General features: G+C 45.4%; 1 protein-coding gene across 3 annotated transcripts; it reads left to right on the forward strand.

The window, feature by feature from the left end:
- Nucleotides 1-2,076: 2,076 nt before the first annotated feature.
- CCDC110 (coiled-coil domain containing 110) lies at nt 2,077-27,708 on the forward strand. Of its 3 annotated transcripts, none has more exons than XM_075347127.1 (5): nt 2,077-2,127; nt 9,857-9,912; nt 19,223-19,333; nt 23,668-24,984; nt 27,511-27,708. In XM_075347127.1, exons 3-5 carry the CDS (start codon nt 19,268-19,270, stop codon nt 27,643-27,645), a joined length of 1,518 nt encoding a protein of 505 aa, XP_075203242.1. In that variant the 5' UTR covers nt 2,077-2,127; nt 9,857-9,912; nt 19,223-19,267; the 3' UTR covers nt 27,646-27,708. The 3 variants fall into 3 exon arrangements, with proteins under 3 accessions (XP_075203242.1, XP_075203240.1, XP_075203241.1); XM_075347125.1 differs by having other exon boundaries at nt 2,089-2,190; XM_075347126.1 differs by lacking the exon at nt 2,077-2,127 and adding an exon at nt 2,149-2,226.
- Nucleotides 27,709-27,989: the final 281 nt, after the last annotated feature.

A 27,989-nucleotide genomic window follows, 5' to 3' on the forward strand; every position in this document is an offset into this window, starting at 1 on the left:
GTCCCCAAATACCCCGCCAGGTCCGACGTAATCCAGAGGTCCCACGACGCTTTCAGCTCTGCTACATCGGAAGCTGCCAGAGAGTGGCCACAGACCACGACCGCTCTCTGTGAGCTCCAGAGAGCAACTGAAGTGAGTCGTGCTATCAGCGATGACGTCACTCAGGTTACCCGCGGCCACAGATCTCAGGTGGAGGACTTCAGCTGTGGCCGCGAGTAACCTCAGTGACGGCACCGCTGATCACGCAGATCACTTCAGTCACTCAGGGGATTTGCGGTCACCGGTGAGACCTTCGGTGACCGTAAATCAGGCCACGACACAGAGCCGCGGGATGACAATGAAGTCGGGTGAAGTTCATCCGAGAGCATTCTGATCGCGTGGCTCTGTCTGTGTCTGCTGTCAGCGGGCATGTAGTAGAGCTGAATGGCAGATGACATAGCTGCTGAGAATAAAAACGGATCACATACGGATCACACACGGATTGCACACGGACTACAATCTAGAGAAAAATCACAGAATCGCATTGCAGTTGCGTTGCACACGGATCAACACTCGAACAGAACTCATGCTACTTTCTAGCATGAGAATCGGTCCGATTTTCCAATCGCAAGTGTGTCTCCAGCCTATGGCCTCTTTCACACATTCATGAAAAACCACGCACGTTTTTCACGGACGTGTCAGAGGTGTGTTTTGCCCTCCGTGAGCCGTGTTTATGGCACACGTGTGTTCTCTGTGTGTTATCCATGATAACACACGGAGAACGGGAACTTTCTACTCACCTGTCCCTGGCTTCGCTGTCCGTGGTGCTGATCTTCGGTCTCTGGTCCTGCTGACTCCCCGCTGCTGCTGCTGCTGCTTTCGGCCGCAGTGAAGTGAATATGCAATGAGCGGCGGTCGGAAGCAAGTGACAGCAGCGGCAGAGACAGGAGGGCTTGGGAAGGTGAGTAACGTTTTTTTTAGTTTCTCAAACACGTGTGTTTACTCCGGTGCGTGTCACATGGAACACATCCGTGTGGTCCGTTTGCGTTCCGTGTGACACCTGTGATGCCGGAGGAAAACGGACATGTTGACGTGTGGAGCACACGGACACACGTATGCTCCACACCTACACACAGTCCATGGCAGAACACGCACATGAGCGCAGACCCATTTATTTAAATGGGTCTACGTGTGTCCGTAGCTCCGGTACGTGAGGAAAAGGACGAAACACGTACCGGGGACAAGGACGTGTGAAAGAGGCCTTAGGCCCCCTTCACACATCCGAGAAAATCCCGCACGTGTTTCACGGACATGTCAAAGGTGCGTTTTCCCCTCCGTGACGCACACGAGGCCACAGCCGCACACGGGGCCACAGCCGCACACGGGGCCACAGCCGTACTCGGGGCCACAGCAGCACTGGGGGCCACAGCCGCACACGGGGCCACAGCCGCACACGGGGCCACAGCCGCACACGGAGCCACAGCCGCACACGGAGCCAGAGCCGCACACGGGGCCACAGCCGCACACGGAGCCACAGCCGCACACGGGGCCACAGCCGTACTCGGGGCCACAGCAGCACTGGGGGCCACAGCCGCACACGGAGCCAGAGCCGCACACGGGGCCACAGCCGCACACGGAGCCACAGCCGCACTCGGGGCCACAGCCGCACACGGACCCAGAGCCGCACATGGGGCCACAGCCGCCCTTGGTACACAGGGGCACAGCAGGCGCACTCAGTATACAGTGCTTCCCCCTGGTAGTCACTGCAGGAAATGTATGCATATGACGCATCTCCTCTGTGCATAACTAATGAAAGCGTCGGACTGGAGACATTTACTAAATAGCAAGTGCTAGTCACACAACAACACTGCCGGCAATGTGGTCACAATATGGCGCTGCAGCATCTTAGTAATATTCACGCCAAGCTATCAATGACAAAAAAACCTCTGCACACCTGCTACCAGGAAACAGCAGTCCAGTCAGCCATTACCTACACTGGACACACATAGGATAATGCATTGTCTGCAGGGCACAGTCACCGCCCCGGACCCGCCCCATTACCGCTGTGTGCAGCCGCACCGGCAGACAGCGCGCAGAGCTCCGAGGTGACACACGTGACCGTGCGCAGCGGCTGCTGATTGGCGGAAGGTGAGGAGGAGAAGCCGTTAGTGGAGCCTGGGCCGGACATGGCGGAGCCGCCTAATGTCGCAGGTATTATTGTGCCGTGCTGGTGGTAGACTGGAGCAGGTACAGTCCTCACACTGCCATGGCAGGCCCTGTGTGCGGCGGTGAGGGAGAGCAGCGGCCTGTGCCACTGCATGGACCACACTACCTGGCTGACGGGCGTCCATAGCACGATGATGGCCTCAATGTTACACATACGGGACATTTCACTTACTTAAAGGGCTTTTCCACTTTTAATAAGTGTCCCATGGCACTCACATAAAATAACAAGATAATACTTCCCTCCCTGAGTCCAGTACCAGCTCCCACCTCTGCTGCTCTGATCTCCGTGTATTGGTTGCATTGATGCCATTATGTCACCAGCACACGTCACCGCTGCAGTCAATCTCTGAGTTTGACTGTCTACTTGAGCAGAGACGTATAATTCATTGGCTGCAGCGGTGATGTCATCAAAGCAGCCATGAATCTGGGGAGGGTGAGCACTGCTGAGGTTGTTATTTTACATGGAAGCTATTGTTGGGGGACACTTTTTTATTATATGGAACACCCCTTTTAGGCTACTTTCACACTTGCGTTGTTTTCCTTCAGTCGCAATCCGTCGTTTTGGAAAACAGCGGAATCCGTTAACGGATTCCGCTGCTTCCCATAGACTTGTATGAATGACGGATTGCGAGTGATGGACTTGCGTTGCTTCCGCTGGCCGACTATGCATTGCTTCCCCAGGGCGGAAGGAATACACCATGTAACGTTTTTTGAGCAGCGGAATCCTTAGGATTTCGCTGCACATGCTCTCTCTGGCTCCCTGCACACGTAACCAGGGTACACATCGGGTTTATAAGCAAAGCGCTTTGCTTAGTAACCCGATATTTACCCTGGCTATGGGTGCAAGGAGTCAGCGCTAAGCGGTGTACGATGGTAACCAAGGTAAATATCGGGTAACCAAGCAAAGTGCTTTGCTTAGTTACCTGATATTTACCCTGGCTACGTGTGCAGGGAGCCCGACACTTCCCCGCTCGGCTCCTCCCCCTCCCGCCCTCCACTACGCACACACACAGACGCACGCGCGTGCACACACACATACACTCACCTGTCCCCAGCCATGCAGTCCCCGCGGCACTGACGTCCTCAGCGCCATGGCCCCGCTTGGCTCCACTCACCCCGAACTCCACCCCCCCGCACACATTCTCGGCGGCCGGCTAATGTGATTGATCATCTGATCACCCGGCGGCCGGCTAATGAGAGTGATCAGCTGATCACCCGGCGGCCGGCTACTGTGAGCGATCAGCTGATCACCCGGCGGCCGGCTAATGAGAGCGATCAGCTGATCACCCGGCGGCCGGCTAATGGGAGCGATCAGCTGATCACCCGGCGGCCGGCTAATGGGAGCGATCAGCTGATCACCCCGCAGCCGGCTACTGTAATCGATCAGCTGATCAGACGGCTACTGTGATCGATCAGCTGATCACCCGGTGGCCGGCTGAGAGCGATCAGCTGATCACCCGGCGGCCGGCTAATGAGAGCGATCAGCTGATCACCCGGCGGCCGGCTACTGTGAGCGATCAGCTGATCACCCGGCGGCCGGCTAATGAGAGCGATCAGCTGATCACCCGCCGGCCGGCTAATGAGAGAGATCAGCTGATCACCCGGCGGCCGGCTAATGAGAGCGATCAGCTGATCACCCGGCGGCCGGCTAATGGGAGCGATCAGCTGATCACCTGGCGGCCGGCTACTGTGAGCGATCAGCTGATCACCCGGCGGCCGGCTACTGTGAGCGATCAGCTGATCACCCGGCAGCTGGCTAATGAGAGTGATCAGCTGATCACCCGGCGGCCGGCTAATGAGAGCGATCAGCTGATCACCCGGCTACCGGCTAATGAGAGCGATCAGCTGATCACCCGGCGGCCGGCTAATGGGAGCGATCAGCTGATCACCCGGCGGCCGGCTAATGAGAGCGATCAGCTGATCACCTGGCGGCCGGCTAATGAGAGCGATCAGCTGATCACCCGGCGGCCGGCTAATGGGAGCGATCAGCTGGGCGGCCGGCTAATGGGAGCGATCAGCTGATCACCCGGCGGCCGGCTAATGAGAGCGATCAGCTGATCACCCGGCGGCCGGCTAATGGGAGCGATCAGCTGATCACCCGGCGGCCGGCTAATGGGAGCGATCAGTTGATCACCCGGCGGCCGGCTAATGGGAGCGATCAGCTGATCACCCGGCGGCCGGCTAATGAGAGCGATCAGCTGATCGTTCACAATAGTCCGCCGCCAGTAAAACTGTAAAAAAAAAAAAAAGCAGATTCCGTTGTTTTGTACGATCCGTTGCATCCGTCACACAACGCAATGCAACGGATGCCGTTCAACGCAAGTGTGAAACTAGCCTTAGACATATTTTGGAACTATTGTGTTGATGTGCTCAGCTCATGTTGTACTATTGGGCTTTGTTTACACAGAGTTTTACTCCTTATAAACCACATTAATTAAAAACAACTCTTTCCATTCATTTCTGTGCAAAATCCACTTTGCTTTTTGTATGAGAAGTTTTTGTGTTTTTCTCTGACTCTCTGTTCACACTTTGCTTTTTATATGAGAAGGTTTTTGTGTTTTTCTCTGACGCTCTGTTCACACTTTGCTTTTTATATGAGAAGGTTTTTGTGGTTTTCTCTGACGCTCTGTTCACACTTTGCTTTTTATATGAGAAGGTTTTTATGGTTTTCTCTGACGCTCTGTTCACACTTTGCTTTTTATGAGAAGGTTTTTGTGTTTTTTTCTTACGCTGTGTCCACACTTTGCTTTTTTACTGCTTGTTTTTCTCCAAAACCTGCTCTCTTTGCAGTAAAGTGGCTTGTAAAAAAGAAACCGTGTTTTTGTTTTATATGTTGTATTTTTTTGCTGCAGATTAAGTCATTTGTGTACAGTGCATGTTAAAGGGGTGGTTCACCCATTTTTTTTATTTTCTGTATGAGCTCTACTTACCTTTCTAGGCGTTTTCTCCATTGGCTTGTGTTTCCAGTTCTGACACTGAGCGGCGCTATCCTGCACGCTCAGTGCCGGTCACATGACCCCCTGGAGCTGTGGCCGCCGGCATCCTCTGACGTCCCGGCATTTCCGGGCTCTCAAACAAGACGGGTACGTCACAGGATGCCGGCGCCACTCAGATTGAGTGACAGGGCTGTGGGCGGTGACTACCGCACGTCACAGCCCAGTATCGAGGGGAGGATCCGGAGGACGTTTGTGTGGAGCCGGCGTCCTGCAGAGAGGCTGAGACACGGGGCGCCAGGGTGCAGTACAGGGGGGGGGGTGTCTTTAGCTGAATCCCCCCCTGCACGTAAGTATGTGCTCACACTGTCCACCCGCCCGCTCTGCTGCGATGTCAGGAGAGCGGCCGGTGTCGGGCAGTGTGATCGTGTGCTCCTCCCAGCAGCAAGACACTGACAGGCATGTCACCGCTGTGCTCTGCCATCTGTCCTGCTGCATGGGACCAACTGTCTGCACTCTGTCACCTGCACCACAAGTCACAGAGTGGAGACAGTTGGTGACAGAGCACCTCTGCCCCCCCCCTGTTCTTTCCCCACTCTCTTCTCTCCCCCCACTCTTCTCCCCCTCGCCTCTTCTCTGCCCCCCTCTTATCCCTCTCTCCCCTCTTATCCCTCTCTCCCCTCCCCTCTCTTTTCCCTCGCTCTCTTCCCCCCTCGCTCTCTTTTCCTCCCCCCTGCGCTCTCTTTTCCTCCCCCCTGCGCTCTCTTTTCCTCCCCCCTGCGCTCTCTTTTCCTCCCCCCTGCGCTCTCTTTTCCTCCCGCGCTCTCTTTTCCTCCAGCGCTCTCTTTTTTTCCTCCCGCGCTCTTTTCCTCCCCCCTCGCTCTCTTTTCCTCCCCCCTCGCTCTCTTTTCCTCCCCCCCTCGCTCTCTTTTCCTCCCCCCCTCGCTCTTTTTTCCTCACCCCTCGCTCTCTTTTCCTCCCCCCCTCGCTCTCTTTTTTTCCTCCCCCCTCGCTCTCTTTTCCTCCCCCCTCGCTCTCTTTTCCTCCCCCCCTCGCTCTCTTTTCCTCCCCCCTCGCTCTCTTTTCCTCCCCCCTCGCTCTCTTTTCCTCCCCCCTCGCTCTCTTTTCCTCACCCCTCGCTCTCTTTTTCTCACCCCTCGCTCTCTTTTCCTCCCCCCTCGCTCTCTTTTCCTCCCCCCTCGCTCTCTTCTCCCCCCCGCTCGCTCTCTTTCCCCCCCCGCTCGCTCTCTTTCCCCCCCCTCCGCTCGCTTTCTTTTCCTCCCCCCCCTCGCTCGCTCTCTTTTCCCTCGCTCTCTCCTGGCATGGTCAGTACAGAAACATCTCCATCGTGGAGGGGTGAGAGGGAGTAATAAACATGGAGTCCCTACTGTGTCTGTGTATTTATTTCTAATAAAGTATTTTTCTCTGTGTGGTCTTTTTTTTTTAACCCTTTATTGGAGATTCTTAATGGCCAGGTCAACCTTGGCCTGACATTTAGAATCTCGGGCTTTATACCAGCGGGTAAAACATAGCTGGTATTAACCCCTTATTACCCAGCGTGCCACCTGCCACCAGGGCCACTGGAAGAGTTGGATACAGCGCCAGAAGATGGCGCTTCTATAAAAGCGCCATTTTCTGGGGCGGCTGTGGACTGCAATTCGCAGCGGGGGGCCCAGAAAGTTTGGGCACCCTTCACTGCGGATTCCAATCCCCAGCTGCCTAGTTGTACCTGGCTGGACTCAAAAAATCGGCGAAGCCCATGTCATTTTTTTTTTTAATTATTTCATGAAATTCATGAAATAAAAAAAAAAAAAAGGGCTTCTCTATATTTTTGGTTCCCAGCCGGGTACAACTAGGCAGCTGGGGGTTGGGGGCAGCCCGTAGCTGCCTGCTGTACCTGGCTAGCATACAAAAATATGGCGAAGCCCACGTCATTTTCTTAAAAACATTTTCAGGGAAAAACCTTTATAAAAAAAAAAATGCTTCCCTGCATTTCTATTGCCAGTGAAAGTAACACCAAGCAGCGGGGGCTAGCAGCCAGTAGCTGCTTTGGTTACCCTTAGCAACAGAAAATGCAGCGGGAGCCCACAAACAATGTGATTTTTTTTTTTTTATTTTTAATTAATTTTTTTTTAAAAAAAACGGCATGGGCTTCGCCCATCGAGCACCAGAGCATTTTACTGCTCAATTCATCCCAAGTAATCAGATGACTCCAGTGTCGGCCGATTACTTGTTCTGTGTCCCCCTGCATCCATCGCAGCGTGTTCGGGCTGTGAGGTCAGCGGAGTGGAGACAGTAACATGCTCTGCTCTGACACATAGTGTGCTGCATGTCACTATCTTTCTCCACTCTGGCACTTGTAGTGCAGGTGACCGGATGCTACATGTCACTAACTGTCTCCACTATGGGACTTGTTGTGCAGGTGAGAGTGTATACAGTTGGTACTATGCAGCAGAAATCACAGAGTGGGGCAGTTAGTGACATGTATCATCCGGTCACCTGCACAACAAGTCCCAGAGTGGATACAGTGACATGCAGCACGCTATGTGTCAGAGCAGAGCATGTCACCAACTTGCTCTGCTCTGTCACCTGCGGTGCTGCATGTCACGTTTTTGCCGCGATTTGGTGCCTTTTTTGCTGCGTTTTTGCTCACTGCGTTTTTAATCAGTGCACAATGCCATTAAAGATTGTTGATGAAAAAAATAAAAAAGGTCTGATGTCATTTCCTTATTCAAAATGTTCATTGTATGCAGGAGAGCAGACAGCAGCTGCAGAACTACAAGGCTCAGCATCCTCCATCCAGGACTGTATGCAGTTTTTTACCCAAAAAGAAAAAAAAAATGACGTGGGCTTCGCCATATTTTTGTATGCTAGCCGGGTACAGCAGGCAGGTACGGGCTGCCCCCAACCCCCAGCTGCCTAGTTGTACTCGGCTGGGAACCAAAAATATAGAGAAGCCCTTTTTTTTTTTTAATTATTTCATGAATTTCATGAAATAATTTAAAAAAAAAAATGACGTGAGCTTCGCCTAATTTTGGTGTCCAGCCGGGTACAACTAGGCAGCTGGGGATTGGAATCCACAGTGAAGGGTGCCCATGCTTTCTGGGCACCCCCACTGCGAATTGCAGTCCGCAGCCACCCCAGAAAATGGCGCTTTCATAGAAGCGCCATCTTCTGGCGCTGTATCCAACTCTTCCAGCTGCCCTGATGCCGGGTGGCTAGCCGGGTAATAATGGAGTTAGGGCTAGCTGTATATTATCAACTAGCCCTAAGCCCGAAATTCATGGTGTCACGCCAATATTAGACATGGCCACCATGAATTTCTAGTAATGATAAGAAAAAAAAAAAAACACAACACACAGAAAAATATTTTTATTAGAAATAAAACACAACACAATTAGTGACTCCATCTTTATTGAAATAAACCCCCCTCCGCAGTAATCCTGGGTTAGGGTCCCGCGCCGTCCAATCCGGATCCAATATCATCTGATCGGTTTGCTGGAAGGCAAAGCGATCAGATGATGTGTCAGGTTAAAGAATGTGAATCACATCATACATCAGCTGATTGTATAAAAGCCGATTATACAATCAGCTGATGCATCAGTAGAAAAAAAAATAAATAAATACTCACGTCTGTGCTGATGACCGGCAGCTCCTGGAGCGATCGGATGAGAGTCTGATCCTGGCCCATCACTGCAGGAGCTGCCGGTAATCAGCTGATGAAGTCCCCTGACGGCAGGATCAGCTGATAGCCGGCCGGGCGCGAAAAAGCCGGCGAGACTACGATCAGCTGATGCGTCAGGTGACTGCATCAGGTGATCCACGGCCAGGTCCTGCAAGCTTCGTGCATACACCAGGGAGACTGCACACAGCCGGAGCGGCGGTACCGAGACAGGGGCTGGAAGCAGGCATGGCACCGGGACCCTGCAGACAGGTGAGTATGACATACACACACACATACACACTCACTCACACACTGTATATATACACACACACACTGTATATACGCACACACACACTTTCTTCCCCTGGCTGTGCAGAGCTGCTGTATCTGTGATTTCTCTGAGTGCACATCCACTGGGAAGAGGCAGGGAGGAGGGTTTGGGTGGGAGCAGAGTGGGTGTATTAGACACAATGGGTGTGTTAGATAAGCTAGACACCGCCCTAAAGCCACAAAGAATTCTGGGACTTGTAGGAACTGAACACAGGAAGTCAGAGGAGAGATTAACCCCATCAGAGCTGGAGCCAGCAATGACCGTGTGCTGCTAGTGCACAATGAAAGGTAATTTTGCTGAAAAAACATAATAGATGTGTTGAGGGGCACATATTAGCAAGGTTTATCAGAAAAAAAAAAATCAGTTTTGGTAACTGGACAACTTCTTTAACCCCTTCATGGCCGGACGATTTTGCGCTTTCCGTTTTTTTTGCCATTCTTCTTCCGAGAGACGTAAACCTTTTTATTTTTCATATGGTCATGTGAATCCTGAGTCAAGACTGGCGTGAAGCTTCTGCCCCAACGTGTGTTTTTAATATGTAGCTTTGATGTAACATAGATATATCAGTGATGTAACATAGCAGCCAGTCTGCGAGCTGCCATTACCGAGCTTCAGTGCAGCCGTTATGGCTGCCGACCTCATTTATCTTTCATTTCTTTGCTCTCTGAAAAATAATGATTTACAAAAGACGGATAAGATTAAATAGATGTCTTTTTTTTCTAGGGAAGTCTTTTGATATAGATGATGAACTTACCAGCAGTTCACAATCAGTATTAGAGGTATGTATCCTTCATTTGTTGTACACTACGCGTCCACTACCTTTTTTGATCTAAGGGTCAAATTATCAGATAAAATCAATGCCAAGGGACGCACTAAAGTATAAAAATGTATTACCATATGGAAACAAAAAAAACAACAAAAATGGTTTATTACCATTTGGGACCATATGCCATATGACAGGTGTAATTCTTGGACACCCACCCGTTGAATGAGCCGGAGTCACCCTCTCCTCCTTTCACCCTCCAGAAGACACCATGCACGCTGCTCCCACCATCATATTTAATGTGAGTTGATGAAAATGCTGCTCCCATAGTCTAAAATAAATATAACCACACTCATGTATAATGTCATCTAATCCTTTCTATACTGCAAATACAGGAGTCAGCAGACCCCCATTCTGCTAATATATTCGTACAAGAGATGGCCACCCAAGGCACCTTTAGGCCCTGTGCGCACTAGAAAATTAAGAAAATTCAGCAGGCACTGAAAGATTTCCGCACCCACGGAAAAAACCCGCAAAAAAAACGAAATCCGCATGCGTTGTGGTGCGGTTTTCGTGCGGTTTTTCCGCAGGTTGGTACATGTGTTTTAATGCATTCAATGCAATAAAGCACATTGAGAAAAAAAAAAAAAGGTAATTTCCTTCTGAGATAGATTATGCATAGATAGATAGATAGAGGGATAGATCAATCAACAGATAAAGTCCCTGTGAGGACACTGCAGTTCTCCCGAGCGGTAGTGTGTTCACATTACCGACCGTGAGAAATGACCTGTAATTACCCCTGCAGGCTCGTTACGAGGCTGCATTCAGTACAGTGTGTGCAGCAGTCTGCAAGCGTCGTGGGACCTCGGTGGATTACGCCGGAGCTGTGTGTTGGGGGGTGTAATAAAGTAGTGAAAGAGGGGCTTTTTTGTTATTTTATTTAAAATAAAGGATTTTTCGGTGTATGTTTTTTTCACTTTACTTACGAGTTAATCATGTAAGCTGTCTTATAGACGCTGCCATGATTAAGCCTGGACTTAGTGGCAGCGATCCACTGCCATTAACTCGTTATTATTCCGAATTGCCACCGCATCACGGCAATTGAGAAGAGTCGGGAACACTCCGGGACTGTCACATAATGGATGTGACAGTCCCGGGGCAGCTGCGGGCTGATATTCTTGGCTGCGGGAGGGGGGTGGGGGGGCATTAACCCTGGCCCTCGCCCTCCCCAGCCTGAGAATACCGGGCCGCCGCTGTGTGTTTACCTTGGCTGGATGGTAAAAATACGGCGAAGCCCACAATTTTTTTTGTTTTGTTTTTTTTATTTTTAATATGTACGTTTGATTTCTATGTGTCTGTGTGAGTGTAACCTGTGTGTGTTTACTCTCTGCTCCGCTTCCTCTTCCTGTCATAATGACATCACTTCCCTGCAAAACACAGGCAGTGATGAACATTATATCCCGAAAAACGCAAAATCCCGCAGGGAATAAAGCAGTAAAACGCACAGAATTTGCTGCCTGCGTTATTCCCTGCGGGATTTCACGATTACATTGCAGTCAATGGAGTGAAATCCCGCAGCTATCTGCGGAAAAGAAGTGACATGCAATTGTTTTTGCTGCGGGAATCCCACAGCAAAACACAGCATTTTTTTTCCCCATAGGATTTGATGGTGAATCACTGCAGACATGTTATGAACATTTTCTGCAGTGAAACATGCAGGAAATCCGCGGGAAATTCCGTCTAGTGCGCACAGGGCCTTATACCAATTCTTTTTCAGCCACTCCTTTTCTGTCTGGCATGGAAAATAAACTCATGGCAAAAATGTTGAGACCCTTGAAATTGTTCCACAAAATGAAGTATTTTTCCCCAAAAAATTATTCTAATTACACTTTTTGTTATACACATGTTTATTTCCTTTGTAACAACACAAAAAAAAAGCCTGGGAAAAAAAGGCTAATTGGGCATAATTTCACACAAAGTTCCAAAAATTGGCAGGACAAAATTGTTGGCATCCTCACCGGTATTTGGTTGCACGCATGACCTAGGACGCAAACCCAGCTTTCTGACACTGGGAACTATTTTGCAACTCCAAATGCTTTGGTAATCTCCAGATTAAATGATGCTTTGTACACGTCAAGGCACCCAGTGCCTTAGGCAGCAAAGAACCACAACCCCAAAACATCTATGAACCTCCACCATATTTGATTGTAGGTACTGTGTTTTTTTTCTTTGTAGACCTCATTTTGGTTTCAGTAAAGAGTAAAATGATGTGCTTTACCAAAAAGCTATATCTTGGTCTCATCATGTCCCCAAGACGCTTTCCCAGAAGGATTTGGATTACTCACATACATGTTGGCAAACTGCAATATAGTTTTTTCATGTCTCTGTGTCAGCAGTGGGGTCCTCCTGGGTCTCCTCGCATAACATTTCACTTTACTCAAAGGAGGATAAATAGTTTGCGCTGACACTGATGGACCCTGAGCCTGCAAGGCAGCTTGAATTTCTTTGGAAATTGATTGTAGCTATTTAGCCACCATCTGGACTATCCTGCATAGGAATCTTTCATCAGTTTGTCTCTACCGTCCATGTCCAGGGAGATTAGGCTACAGTGTCATGAGTTATAAACTTCTTGATTATGTTGCGCACCATGAACAAAAGAACATCAAGATCTCTGGAGATTGACTTGTAACCTTGAGATTGTTGATAGTTTTTGAACTATAGAAAATAGAACAATTTTGGTTCTCAAGTCCTCAGTCAGTTCTCTTCTCCTCTTTCTGTTCTCCATGCTTAGTGTGGCACACATAGACACACAATGCAAAGATTGAGGCAACTCCCCTTTTTTATCTGGTTTCAGGTGTGATTTTCATATTGCCCGCACCTATAACTTGCCACAGGTGAGTGTGAGCAAGGATCACATGCTTGAAATAAAGTTTTTAAACACAATTTTGGGGTGTTGTGTGAAATTATGTCCACTTTGCCTTTTTTTCTCAGGTTTTTTTTGTTTTGGTCCAATGCACACAAAGGAAATAAACTGATGTATAACAAAACTTGTAATTGCAATAATTTTTTGGAAGAAATACTTCATTTACTGGAATATTTTTAAGGGTGCCAACACTTACAGCCATGACTCTACATGAGCGCAGCCGCCAGAAACACACAAGCATGTCGGTCACAGGATTGCATCATGGCCCCTGGGCCGTAGGTTGTGCTTCCATTTTCTAAATATTAACCCCTAAAGGATTGAGAACTCAAATCCTACAGAGAACAAAGGTTCATCTGTGTATAACTTCCATTTTTGACTAGAGACCGGCTGAAGCATCATCCCGTTAGATACCTATACACACGTGTTCAAAATTGTTAGTACCCTTCCTTTAATGAAAAAAAATCCCACAATGGTCACAGAAATAACTTTAATCTGACTAAAGTAATTATAAATTAAAAATATATGAAAATGAACAAATGAAAGTTTGACATTGCTGCTTTTCAACCATGCTTCCACCGAATTGTTTAAAAAATAAACCTCATGACATAGGCCTGGACAGAAATGATGGCACCCTCTTTAACTTAATATTTTGTTGCACAACCTTTTGAGGCAATCACAGCAATTAAATGATTCCTGTAACTGTCAATGAGACTTCTGCACCTCTCGACAGGCGTTTTGGCCCACTCTTCAAGAGCAAACTGCTCCAATTGTCTCGTGTTTGGAGGTTGCTTTTTCCAGACTGCATGTTTCAGCTCTTTCCAAAGATACTCAATAGGATTTAGGTCAGGGGTCATCTCATAGAAGGCCACTTCAGAATACTCCAATGTTTTCCTCTTAACCATTCATGACTTTTTTAGCTGTGTGTTTTGGGTAATTATCCTGTTGCAAGACCCATGACCTGCGACTAAGCCCAAGCTTTCTGACACTGGGCAGCACATGTCTCTCTAGAATCCCATGATAGTCTTGAGATTTCATTGTAACCTGCACAGATTTAAGACACCCTGTGCCAGATACAGCCAAGCAGCCCCAGAAAATAACAGAGCCTCCTTCATGTTTCACAGTAGGGATAGTGTTCTTTTCTTGATATGCTTCATTTTTCTATCTGTGAATACATAGCTGATGTGCCTTGCCAAAAAGTTAAATTTTTGTCTCATCTGTCCATAGGACATTCTCCCAGAAGCTTTGTGGCTTGTCAACATGGAGTTTGGCAAATTTGAGTCTGACTTTTTTATGTTTTTCAAAAATTGATTGTAGCTATTTAGCCACCATCTGGACTATCCTGCATAGGAATCTTTCATCAGTTTGTCTCTACCGTCCATGTCCAGGGAGATTAGGCTACAGTGTCATGAGTTATAAACTTCTTGATTATGTTGCGCACCATGAACAAAAGAACATCAAGATCTCTGGAGATTGACTTGTAACCTTGAGATTGTTGATAGTTTTTGAACTATAGAAAATAGAACAATTTTGGTTCTCAAGTCCTCAGTCAGTTCTCTTCTCCTCTTTCTGTTCTCCATGCTTAGTGTGGCACACATAGACACACAATGCAAAGATTGAGGCAACTCCCCTTTTTTATCTGGTTTCAGGTGTGATTTTCATATTGCCCGCACCTATAACTTGCCACAGGTGAGTGTGAGCAAGGATCACATGCTTGAAATAAAGTTTTTAAACACAATTTTGGGGTGTTGTGTGAAATTATGTCCACTTTGCCTTTTTTTCTCAGTTTTTTTTTGTTTTGGTCCAATGCACACAAAGGAAATAAACTGATGTATAACAAAACTTGTAACCATTAACCATTCATGACTTTTTTAGCTGTGTGTTTTGGGTAATTATCCTGTTGCAAGACCCATGACCTGCGACTAAGCCCAAGCTTTCTGACACTGGGCAGCACATGTCTCTCTAGAATCCCATGATAGTCTTGAGATTTCATTGTAACCTGCACAGATTTAAGACACCCTGTGCCAGATACAGCCAAGCAGCCCCAGAAAATAACAGAGCCTCCTTCATGTTTCACAGTAGGGATAGTGTGAATACATAGCTGATGTGCCTTGCCAAAAAGTTAAATTTTTGTCTCATCTGTCCATAGGACATTCTCCCAGAAGCTTTGTGGCTTGTCAACATGGAGTTTGGCAAATTTGAGTCTGACTTTTTTATGTTTTTCAACAATGGTGTCCTCCTTGGTAGTTTCCCATGAAGTCCGCTTTGGCTCAAACAACATCGGATGGTGTGATCTGTCACTGATGTTCCTTGAGCTTGACGTTCACCTTTAATCTCTTTAGAAGTTTTTCTGGGCTAATTTGTTACCATTTATATTATCCGTCTTTTTGATTTGTCATCAATTTTTCTCCTGCGGCCACATCTAGGGAGGTTGACTACAGTACCATGTATCTTAAATTTCTGAATAATATGTGCAACTGTAGTCACAGCAACAGCAATCTGTTTGGAGATGATCTTAAAACCTTTACCTTTTAACATGCTTGTATATAATTTTCTTTCTAATCTCCTGAGACAACTCCTTTGCTCCCTCTGGTCCATGTTGAGTGTGGTACACACCATGTCACCAAACAGCACAGTGAGTATCTGTAGCCCTATATACAGGTCAACTGACCGATTACAAGATTGTAGACACCTGTGATGCTAATTAGTGGACACACCTTGGTTTAACATGTTCCTCTTGTCACACTATTTTTAGGGGTACCATCATTTCTGTCCAGGCCAATTTCATGACTTTTATGGAAGCTTGGTTGAAAAGCGATGTGTGACTTTCATTTGTTCATTTTCATAGATGTTTTATTTATTATTACTTTTGTCAAATTCAAGTTATTTCTGTGACCATTGTGGGTTTTTCTTTAATTAAACAAGGGGTACCAACAATTTTGACAATGTGTGTATGGGGCTTAGCTATTTTTTGTCAATTTGCAGACAGGTTACAGCAGTGAGGCTGCAGCCAGCTATCTTACAGCAATACACAAGACATGAGGAAGAGGATCAAGGAGAACAAGACTGAGCTCTTGAGACAGAAAGTGGAAATCTCTTAACATATTTTTTCAGTTTTAACTATAGTTAGGAATCAAAATAAGATGAAGAATTGTTCTGGGGTTGCTCAGTAGTGCATCAGGGGTGCAAGTGCATACAAGTGTCCAGGAAGGCTCCTGTCGATGCAATGTCATCAGCAATACTCATCTCTCACTGTAGAAGAGATATAAATGTATAATATATGTAATTCTCCCTTTACAGCTACAACTCCCCCCCCCCTCCTTTTGCAACTATGTCGAAGAAAAAAAACTTGCTCCTGGAAGGCAAGATGGAAAATACGACAGTGAAAAATCCAAAAATGGCTGCATCATGTGTTCATACAGCAATGGTTCGCCTGTGTCATGCACTCGCTCACAACAATTGTCAAATTATTTATAAATTCCTAGGAAGAATAAGAGAGGAACGGTGCAACATGGAGTTCCAACAAATGATTCCTCAGAATTGTTAATTCAAGGGGAATTTTTTTTTACAATACATTCATGTTAGGATAACTGAAATGTCCTGTCTTCCACTTTAATAAAGTTGCAGACAATTGCAGGTTCAAGTCCCCTAAGGGGACTATTAAATACAGTAAAAAGTAGAAAAATATATAAAAAAAAAATAAAAGTTCAAATCACCCCCTTTTACCTCATTAAAAAAAGAGAAAAAAAAATCACATATTTGGTATTGCTGCATTTGTAAAACTGATCTATCAAAATATAAAATTAATATGAATGGTAAACAGCGTAATGAGAAATACAGTGGAACCTCGGTTTACGAGTAACTTGGTGTGCGAGTATTTCGCCTAATGAGCAAAGCTTGCTGTAAATTTGTAACTCAGTTTACAAGCAAGCTTTGCTGTACGAGCAAATACTAACCGCACACACTTCCGGTTCCGTACTTTCACCGCGCTCTAACCTGCTCTTGCAGTCCTCACAAAAACACACACACATGCACAAACACGCATAAAACGCGCACACACACACATATTATGCTCACCTTTGCTTTTTTCCATCACCGGCCTCCCGGTTATTGTAGTTCATTGATACAGGATGTGTATCGGGTAACCATCGCGACAATGGAGGAACTTCTGCTGCCAGCTGCTTCTCAAAGGCAGCGCACTGACCAATCAGAGGCAAGCGGCTCATGACTTTGATGTTAGCACTCTGGCAGCGGAAGCTCCGGCATCGGTCGCGATGGTTACCCAATACATATCCTGTACCGGCGAACTACAAGAACCTGGAGGCCGGCAATGGAACGGAAGGTAAGGCGAGTATAATATGTGAGTTTGTGCGTGTTTATGCATGTGTGGAATGTCACAATAGGGGACCGGGATGGGACATTGAACAAGTTGTGGAACGAATTGGTTGAGCTTGCATTATTTCCTATGGGAAATCTTGCTTTGCTAGACGAGTAACTTGGTTTACAAGCACACTCCCAGAACTTCTCGTAAACCAAGGTTCCACTGTAAATAAAAATGCCAGAATTGCAAGTTTTTTGGCGACCACAACTACAGTAAAAATGTAATAACGGACAATCAAAACATCATATATACCCCAAAATAATATCAATAAAAACATCAGATCAAGGCGCAAAAATCAAGCCCTCACACAGCCCCAGACTCTCGGAAAGTCGCAACACAAACAAGATTTTTTTTTTTTTCAAAATTTCTGAATTGTTTTCACCACTTAAATAAAGTAAAATCTATACATGTTTGTTATCTATGTAATCTAACTAACTTGGAGAATCATACTGCCAGGTCAGTTTTATGGTAAAATTAACTCTGGAAATAAAAAATCCAAAAAACAATTGCAAAATTTCACACTTTTTTGGTATTTTGCCACACTTGGATTTTTTTTCCGCTTACCATTACATCACATAATAAAGTGACTGGTTTCATTCAAAAGTGCAACTCATACCACCGAAAACCAGCCCTGACACAGCTATATCAACAGAAAAATAAGAAGTTATGGCTCTTGGAATAAACGGAAGCATAAACGAAAGTGCAAAAACAAAAAAAATTGCCTGTCTCTTAATAGGTTAAGGTGCAGAGCAGGGAGGTCAGGATGTGTTTCATTGTAGTGGTGTAAGGGGTGCTTCACACACAGCGAGCTCGCTGCCGAGATCGCTGCTGAGTCACGCTTTTTGTGACGCAGCAGTGACCTCATTAGCGATCTCGCTGTGTGTGACACTGAGCAGCGATCTGGCCCCTGCTGCGAGATCGCTGCTCGTTACACACAGCCCTGGTTCGTTTTCTTCAAAGCCGCTCTCCTGCTGTGACACACAGATCGCTGTGTGTGACAGCAAGAAAGCGACAAATGAAGCGAGCAGGGAGCAGGAGCCGGCATCTGACAGCTGAGGTAAGCTGTATCCAAGATAAACATCGGGTAACCAAGGTGGTTACCCGATATTTACCTTAGTTACCAGCAGCTCTCACGCTGCCTGTGCTGCCGGCTCCGGCTCTCTGCACATGTAGCTGCTGTACACATCGGGTTAATTAACCCGATGTGTACAGCAGCTAGGAGAGCAAGGAGCCAGCGCTCAGTGTGCGCGGCTCCCTGCTCTCTGCACATGTAGCTGCATTACACATCGGGTTAATTAACCCGATGTGTACTGTAGCTAGGAGAGCAAGGAGCCAGCGCTTAGTGTGCGCGGCTCCCTGCTCCCTGCTCACACTGGTAACTAATGTAAACATCGGGTAACCATACCCGATGTTTACCTTAGTTACCAGTCTCCGCAGCTTCCAGACGGCGGCTCCGTGCAAGCGCAACGTCGCTTGCACGTCGCTGCTGGCTGGGGGCTGGTCACTGGTCGCTGGTGAGATCTGCCTGTTTGACAGCTCACCAGCGACCATGTAGCGATGCAGCAGCGATCCTGACCAGGTCAGATCGCTGGTCGGATCGCTGCTGCATCGCTAAGTGTGAAGGTACCCTAAGTCTCAGATTATAAGGGTTCGCTCAGACTAGCGTATACATAATGATGAGTCTGATTTTCATTCAGAAAAGTAGGACTTTTTTTCTCACTGTCATCCGTGTGCTATCCATATGCAAACCGGTCTTCTCAGCAGCTATTATTTACAAGACCATTTACAGTGTCCTATGCTTTAGAATGGTAATGTATCTGGAAAACACGAACACCACTAGGATGGACTGTATGGTATCCGATTTTCTCGCACCCATAGAATTGAATAGGTGAGTTTCATCCACCCGCAGTAAGCTGTCATTTTTTCATCTGTGCATGTTTTTCTCGCATTGCATTCGTGCGAGTTATACTCAAGTGTGAGCGTACCCTAAAAATGTATCATATTAAGAAGTTATATTTTTTTCAGGTCTATTCAGAAATCACGGATTCTTTAAACCAAAGTATTAAGAAAATGGAGAGTTCACAGAATCCTTTTACACAATTTCAAATGACCAGTACCCCAAAGTATAAAGCTATGGTATGTTTAGTTGTCTGAACTTTTATATAATATTTCAGTGACACTTGTGTAATACAGATTCATGAGATGCAGTTTAGATGTTGCAATATTTTTAGATGCTTTGTTGTAAATTTTACGCAACTAGGATTAGACCTACACGGAGACTTGTGGACGCACAACTCTTAAGGCCCCGTTAGACGCAACGACGGATCTAACGATATATCGCCGGGGTCACGGATTCTGTGACGCACATTCGGCATCATTAGCGACGTCGTTGCGTGTGACAGCAAGGAACGACAGTTAATGATGGAAAATACTCACCTTATCGCCCATCGTTGACACGTCATTCCTTTTTAAAAAATCGTTGATTGTTGAGGACGCAGGTTGTTCGTCGTTCCCGAGTCAGCACACATCGCTACATGTGACACCTCGGGAATGACGAACTGCAGCTTACCTGCGGCCGCCAGCAATGCAGAAGGAAGGAGGTGGTGGCATGTTACGGCCGCTCATCTCCGGCCCTCCGCTTCTATTAAGCGGCCTCTTAGTGACGTCGCTGTGACGCCGCACGAACCGCCCCCTTAGAAAGGAGGCGGTTCGCCGGCAACAGCGATGTCGCTAGGCAGGTAAGTATGTGTGACGGCTCCAAACGATTTTGTGCGCCACGGGCAGCGATTTGCCCGTGACGCACAAATGACGGGGGCGGGTACGCTCGCTAGCTATGTTGCTGTGTGTAACACCCCCCTTTAGGTCTCATTCAGACGTCAGTAATTTTTGTTGGAAGAGAAAATCGGTCCATGTTTCATCAGTGATATTTTTTTGTATCACAGTTTCATTAGAGTTTGGTCCGAGTTTCGTTAATTTTTCTTAAATGAAAAACAAACAAAAAAAAAAGTTTCTGAATCTTTTTCTATCCAGCAGTCTGTGAAAAACGGAAAACACCCAGATGGCATCCAAATACTGTCCGATTTTTTTTCATGGACTCATACACTTGCATTGCTGATTTTGATCCGACTTTCAGATCAATATTTGGCATGTTTCTGCAATTTTACGTGGACCACTTATTCCAGGAGAAAGCATGAACTTGAAAAACATGGATAGCACTTGTATGCAAAAATGGAAGTCTGAAGGAGCTCTATCACACAAACACTGGCATTGACACTACAAGTTATTATGTAACCCAAACCTAAATCTGATATAAAAATACTAAACAATTATACATATAGCCTGCAGCTTCACTTTGAATATCTGCAGCATGCCTTTAAATACGTGCAGATGTTTCCACAGCAGGTTGTACTGCACTCTATGGGGGATCGTTATTGTGTTGTAGCAGAACTTGAAACCCTGATAACTTGGGTACAATTAGAGCTGGGCAGACTCGAAGAAAATTGTGACCGGCGGATCTCTGTTATCCTTTTTTAAAACCCGGTTCCGATCAAGAATCCTATCCCCATATAAGTCTATGGGGATCAGAAACCGGAGATTAAAAATGTTGGTAAAGGGGACAGAGAGATAGAAGCGGGCGCGCTGTACTCACCCATGCTATGTCATGGGGGAAAACTGCTTCAAGGTCGTGCATTCACTTCCGGAGCAACCTTCTTTGAATATGCTCTGCTTTCCCCGCCCACTGGTGCATGTGATTGGTTGCAGTCAGCCGTGCCCCCACACTGAGTGGCAGTGTGTCAGCTGACTGCATTAGGGAAATTGGGAAGATCCAGGTAAAGCACCAAGCTTGTCTCATCAAATGGATGCGACAATCATGGGCAGCTACAGGTTGCTATTTTTAGGCTGGGGGCGGACAATAACCATGGGCCTCCCCAGCCTGAGAATAGAGCTCCAGCTGTCGGGCTTAATCATGGCTGGGTATCAAAATTTGGGGGGACCGCACATTGTTTTTTTTTATTATTTAAATAAAAAAAAGCTGCGTAAAAAATGTTTTTTTTCTGGCAGGAGGTGCAAACTTCGTGCTGAAATCTGGTGCGGATGATTTCAGCACCAGATGTGCACCTCCTGGCAAAAAGCCGCAGCAAAAAGAATGCATCAACAAAGCATGGTTTTTTTTTGCCATGACTTTTAGATTTGGTGCAGGAATATTGTGTAAAAATGTTATCACCAAATTTACATCCCTTGGCTCAAAAAGGCAAAAAAAGGTTGGTTTTTTTTCTGCCAGGAGGTGCACATTTGGTACTGAAATCTGGTGCAGACGATTTCAGTACCAAATGTACACCTCCTGGCAGAAAACTGTGTCATAAAAATACTTTAAAAAAATCGTGTTTTTTTGCCAGGAGATGTAGATTGGGTGCAGAAATATGGTGTAAAAATTTAATCTCCAAATTTGCATCCCTTGCCCCAAAAATGCAAAAAAACCCGTTTTTTTTTCTGCCAGGAGGTGCAAATTTGGTGCTGAAATCTGGTGCACTCGATTTCAGCACCAAATGTGCACCTCCTGGCAGAAAATTGGGGCAAAAGACCACAACAAAAAATGCATTAAAAAAACGCGCTTTTTATGCCATGAGGTTTAGGGTGGGTGCAGGTATATGGTGTAAAAATGTCATCACCAAATCTGCATCTCTTGATAAAAAAAACTGAGGTTTTCTGCCAGGAGATGCAGGTCTGTAAACTCAATGACCTCCATCTGAGGTCAGGTTACCTGCGATCACAGGTGAAGGACAGTGGGAACCTCTAGCTGTGACCGCAAATGACCTGAGTGACATCACTGCTCATTGCACAGCTCATTCATTCTGCACTCACAGTCATGCTGCTCTATGGCCGCTCGCTGTGATATTCAGATGTAGCAAAGCTGGAATCGCCATGGAATTTCGAGTGGATTACGTTAGACCTCAGGGGTGTGTTGGGGGTTAATAAAGTGGTGAAAGAGGGTGTTTTTTGTAGTTTATTCCAAATAAAGGATTTTTTGTTTGTTTGCTTACTTTCACTTACAGATTAGTGATCGGGTGTCATCACTAATCTAGCGGTTAGTAGCATATGTGAGCTGTTTTTAACCCCTCATTACCACATTTGCCACAGCATCAGGGCAAATCGGGAAGAGCCAGTAAGCCGCCGAGCTTGTCACATCTAATGTATGCGTCAATTCCGGGCAGCTGGAGACTGATATTTTTAGGCTGGGTCTCCCCAGCTTGAGCATACCAGCCCCCAGCTGGCTTTGTCATGGCTGGGTATGAAAATGGGTGGGTGGGGGGGAACCGCACGTTGGGTTTATAAATTATTTATTTAAATTTAAAAAAAAAAGCCGCATGCGGTTCCTCTTTTTTTGATACAGTGCCCAGATAAGCGCAGGGCTAAGACTTTAGCCATGGGCTCTTTCTGTGCTGGGTATCAAAATATGGGGGGACCCTGCACGAATTGTTTTATTTGGGAACAAAAGAAAATTATATATAGGGTGTTGATGTCATTACACCACACCCCTCCTCATTACAGAGATGCACATCACCTGATTTACTTAATTGGTAGTTGGCTCTCAAGTCTATACAGCTTGGAGTAGGACAACATGTAGAAAAATCATCATGTGATCAAAATACTCATTTGCCTAATAATTCTGCACACAGTGTATTTTCAATATACTTGATAATTTCCTACCAGCACAAAATAGTACTATATATTGAAAAGAGGTCATCCATCCTGCATTAATTCTCACAAGCACCATCTGAAGACATTGGGGCTCTAATTTAACCACACATTTACCTTTTTATTATTTCACAATAATATACAATTTTCAAACAATTATATATCGTATTATTCTAATAGGGTCTTTTCATTTTTTTCACATTTCTATATGCATTTCTTCTTTTTTTATGTGAATTAACTAAAAGTTCTCCATTCTATCCATGTCACAGCACACACACAAAAAAATATCAAATAGCCTAGATGTATAGCTACCTCCGCTGTTTTGGCTGTATCCCAATTGTGATTTTTGGTCCTGAAGAAGGAGAATAATCTCTTAAATGTGTAGACGAATAAAGTCCTATCCATTTGGTCTTGGACTTTCTCAAAGGCAGGGCGACATTTAACCTTTTCTTTGATCTGCACCTATCACCCTTTGGAGAAGTGGCAGTACCACTGGTTCCACAAGTGATTCAGCTGGCAGATCACCCACCAATTGATGAGTTATCACCTATCCATAGGTGATGACTAGATTTTAATGTTTTAATTGAGAATGCCTTTAAGCAAATATGTATATAACTACTGGGGTTAAGTCTCTTTTCAGTAACATAAGAAATGAGTGTAAGGAAATTTTTCTAATGAAGAATTATATGAAATGCCAACATGTACACATTTCTAACAGTAATAGTCATAATGCAATTTTACATATTAACACAATACTGCCTTTGTAATTACAGGATAAATTACCTCATCTGCATCGAATTACAGACAATACGTATATACCGTTCTCTGTCACAGATAAGACGAGCGATGCAAGGAAAAATGACAGGTTATATCTTGATGAATCGCACCATACCACCACATATAATAAGTCACCTGAAGTTCCATTCATGGGAAGTAAAAAACATCTAGGTTCAGAAATGTCATTTGTACCTTCTTCAAATACAGCTTTATCAGTAAAAGTTGATAAACGACCCAAGAGTAGCCTACCTTACACTAGCTACCAGATCCCTGAGTCAAAAGACTCTTTGGTTTCCTTCAAGGGTCAGGATGATGAGCTATTTAACGGTCAGATGTTACATATTAGTGAACTAAAAGGAGAACCCTCCCACGCTGAAGAGACGGAATCTCAACCATTACAGATTACTGATGTTTCTTTACGTCTAAAAGAGAGCAGTATGTCAACGACAAGTGACAGTCAACACATAGACCATTCTGTAGATTTCCCTAAGGCAGAAGTGTCTTCTCTCCATCAAAGTAATGCCTTGCTTCATACACGAGAGGGGAGAATTAGGAAAAACTCATTGGATTGGTCAACTACTAACACTGATCATCCCAAACAAGTCATCCCTCTTACCGACTGTCAACGAGCAGCAAGTGAAAAAAAAGAAGAAATAAATACTTTGAAAAATGGAAACTGTAACCTTCAGAAACAATTAAAGAATGTGGACAGTAGGGATGTAGCCAAGCTCAAAGACGACGACTTCGTATTTAAGATTCAGGAACTAGAAAGTTATCTCACAGAATCAGATCAACTTCACATGCAGGAGCAGCGGCTCAAGAGTAAAACTGTAGGCATCCAGATGGCGCTAAAACAGCTACAAATTAATGAGCAGTGCTTAAAGGATGACAATTTCCACTACAGAGAACAAATCAGCAGATTAAAGACCGAGAAAAACTTCCTTCAGCTCCGGCTGTCCAGAGCAGAACAGGACGGAGAAGAATATGTCCATGAGATAAACACTATAACGGACAAATGTGAAGAGCTTCTTAACCAAAGGAAGCAGTTTCAGGATGAGAGGAACCGTATATCTGTTGAGAAACAGTTCTTAGCCAAAGAAATTGAGGATTTTAACAGGGAGAAGAAAATAAATTGCGAACAACTGGCATTAATTACTGCAGAGAGAGACAAACTTGTCAATATGGTAAATTCCATGAAAACAATGGTGTTCACATATGCCAAGGAGAAACAAGAGCTACAGTCCAGATTAAAGGAAATACTGGTAGAAAACACCAACCTAAGAAGAAAAATGAACACCCACACAACCGAGCAGGTAAAAGAATAAAATAAAAATAAAAGGGGTATTATCAAATTTGGAAGGTATCCCCTACCCTTAGATTATAGACTAACGTTCTGATCGCTAGGGGTCCAACTACTGAGACCTCCTAAGAATTAGGTCTATCATGTTCACTGCCGCTCCATTTATTCTTATGACAGTGCCTAAGACTAGCTGACCCCCGTGATCAGTTATCTCTGATGGTCTCGTTAAGACTGAATGGAGCAGTGATGTTCATGATCGACCACCACTCCATGTAGTCAGGGCTCTTCAGAGCCCCAATTCTTGGGATTAGCGAGGGTCACAGTGGTCTCAGCAATCGGTAAGTTATCCCTTATCTATTACTGATTTCAAAATTTGGTACAACCCCTTTCAAAAACTTTTTAAATCGGTCAACCTTTTGTTTAAAAAAGTCAATCATTCCATAGACAGATGTAGATGTACATTAGGTATGGATTATCTGCTTCACAGAAACCAGTAGAGCAAAGGATCTCCTACCATCTTTCTGCAAAAGCACATTTTCTCTTTCCGTGCTCGCTGAGTGGTCAAGCTAATTTTTGGTGTGATGTGACAAACAATATTCTATGCTATTTATTAACTTGGGAGAAAAATCTGTGAAAAAATAATTTTAAAAGTAGGATAAAAGTATTATAAACATTCTACAGGGCATATATTGGACAATTACTAGTTAAATATGGTTCATTGATTTAAAAAATGAAAAAACATCCAAAAATACGCTGTGGGTAGTCTTCCTGTGTACATAGTAAACGACGATGAGAGTAAAGGCCACGTCTCACTAAGCGACATCACTAGCGACATCGCTACTGAGTCACGGTTTTTGTGACGCAACAGCGATCTCGCTAGCGATCTCGTTATGTGTGACATCCAGCAACGACCTGGCCCCTGCTGTGAGGTCGCCGGTCATTGTCCTGGACCATTTTCTTCAAAGGCGATGTCCTGCTGGGCAGGACGCATCGCTATGTTTGACACTGTGTGACAGGGTCCCAATGACAGCAGAGATCGTTATACAGATCTCTACTGCGACCTGTATTGTTCTGCATCGTTGGTAAGGTCTGACTGTGTGACATCTCACCAGCGACCTCCCAGCGACTTACCAGCGATCCTTATCAGGTCGCATCGTTTTCGGGATCGCTGGTAAGTCGCTAAATGTGATGGGGGCTTAACTTGCAGGGCAGCACAAGTGTTCAGTACTTTTGTTGTTTTTTTTTTTCTCTCGAAGCCTAACTATTACAGTAGCTAAATACACACAGAGGTGCTCTACGCAGAACACAGAGTTGCGGAAGACGTTTGCGACAATTGATCAGTTTTTTTTAAACAGAAGGTTATCAGACAGCTTATATGATGGGTAATCAGGACTGTTAGAGGTACTTTGCACACTACGACATCGCAAGCCGATTTTAGCGATGCCGAGCGCGATAGTCCCCGCCCCCGTCGCAGATGCGATATCTTGTGATAGCTGCCGTAGCGAACATTATCGCTACGGCAGCTTCACATGCACTTACCTGCCCTGCGACGTCGCTCTGGCCAGCGAACCGCCTCCTTCCTAAGGGGGCGGGTCGTGCGGCGTCACAGCGACGTCACACGGCAGGCGGCCAATAGAAGCAGAGGGGCGGAGATGAGCGGGACGTAAACATCCCGCCCACCTTCTTCCTTCCTCATTGCAGGCGGGATGCAGGTAAGGAGATGTTCCTCACTCCTGCGGCTTCATAGACAGCGATGTGTGCTGCCGCAGGAACGAGGAACAACATCGTACGTGTCGCTGCAGCGACATTATGGAAATGCCCGACACTACACCGATCATACAATTTCGACACTTTTGCGCTCGTTAATCGTAGTAAAAACGATTCACATACTCCGATGTCGACAACGACGCCGGATGTGCGTCACTTTTGATTTGACCCCACCGACATCGCAGCTGCAATGTCAAAGTGTGCAAAGTACCCCTTAAAGTCTCATTTAGGAGTCCTGTCAGTATATTCTCTACTTTTTTTGTCAGAAAACCTGCTTCGAATCATATATCTCCATATATCTTACACAGCTTAGTATTTATCCCAATATCATACTTTGCTCTCAGATTGGGTACAGTAAATTACATAATAGATTCAATTCAAGAGATTCAAATCGGTATTGTGGAGAAGCACAACTTTGTATTCACTGTGCATATAGATTATAGATTTAAATACTATGCAAAGTCTTATGTTAGGTTTTCAGGGCAAATACTGGTGGTGGCAATAATATCTGGTGACCATCAGCTGCTTTCACCTCAGTATTTTCCTACATTGGAAAAAGTTGCATGGCAGTCACATTTCTAACAAAATTTAATTTTTTGCTGTTATTGCATGTCCTCATATTTTCCCCATAGGCAAAAGCTAAATTTAGGCAAGCAAAAATTATCATGAAGCCCCAACTTTAATGTTGATGTTTATATAGGGCAAATTTGTTATGTATTTCAAGAATTTAATACAAAAATGTTATAATTTTTTTAATGGAAATCTATTTCAGCAAAAAATTGATAACTCAAGAGAAAGTTGGAGTAATGAAGAAACAAGTGACAGACATAAGCTATCTACTCTTGAAGTGACACCATTATCTTCCACAACTGAGAAACTGAAACCGAGATATGGAAGATTGTCTTAAAACATTGGTGAAGCGGAGTGAAAAAAAATATGTATGTTCATAAAATAGAGATATCCACCTAAATCTGGCATGTATGACTTTCATTTTATACTGTTGTAGATTAAACTAAGTTAGTAGCAGTAAAGTTTTACATTTCAGAGGGACTCTGAGCACAGAATGACTGTTCAAACCAAGTACAGGCGCTCAGTGCACCATGGCTGGGACAAACATTTATATGCACCTTCCCACCTGCTTGGCTTCCATCTATCTCTGCTTTTCTCTGGCTCTATGAAGCCAGAGCTGTCAATAAAAGAAGAGGAGAGGGTAGACATAGAGAAGACAAGCAGATGGGAAGGTGCACTTAA

The sequence above is a fragment of the Anomaloglossus baeobatrachus genome, chromosome 1, assembly GCF_048569485.1.
Source record: "Anomaloglossus baeobatrachus isolate aAnoBae1 chromosome 1, aAnoBae1.hap1, whole genome shotgun sequence".
NCBI lineage: Eukaryota > Metazoa > Chordata > Amphibia > Anura > Aromobatidae > Anomaloglossus > Anomaloglossus baeobatrachus.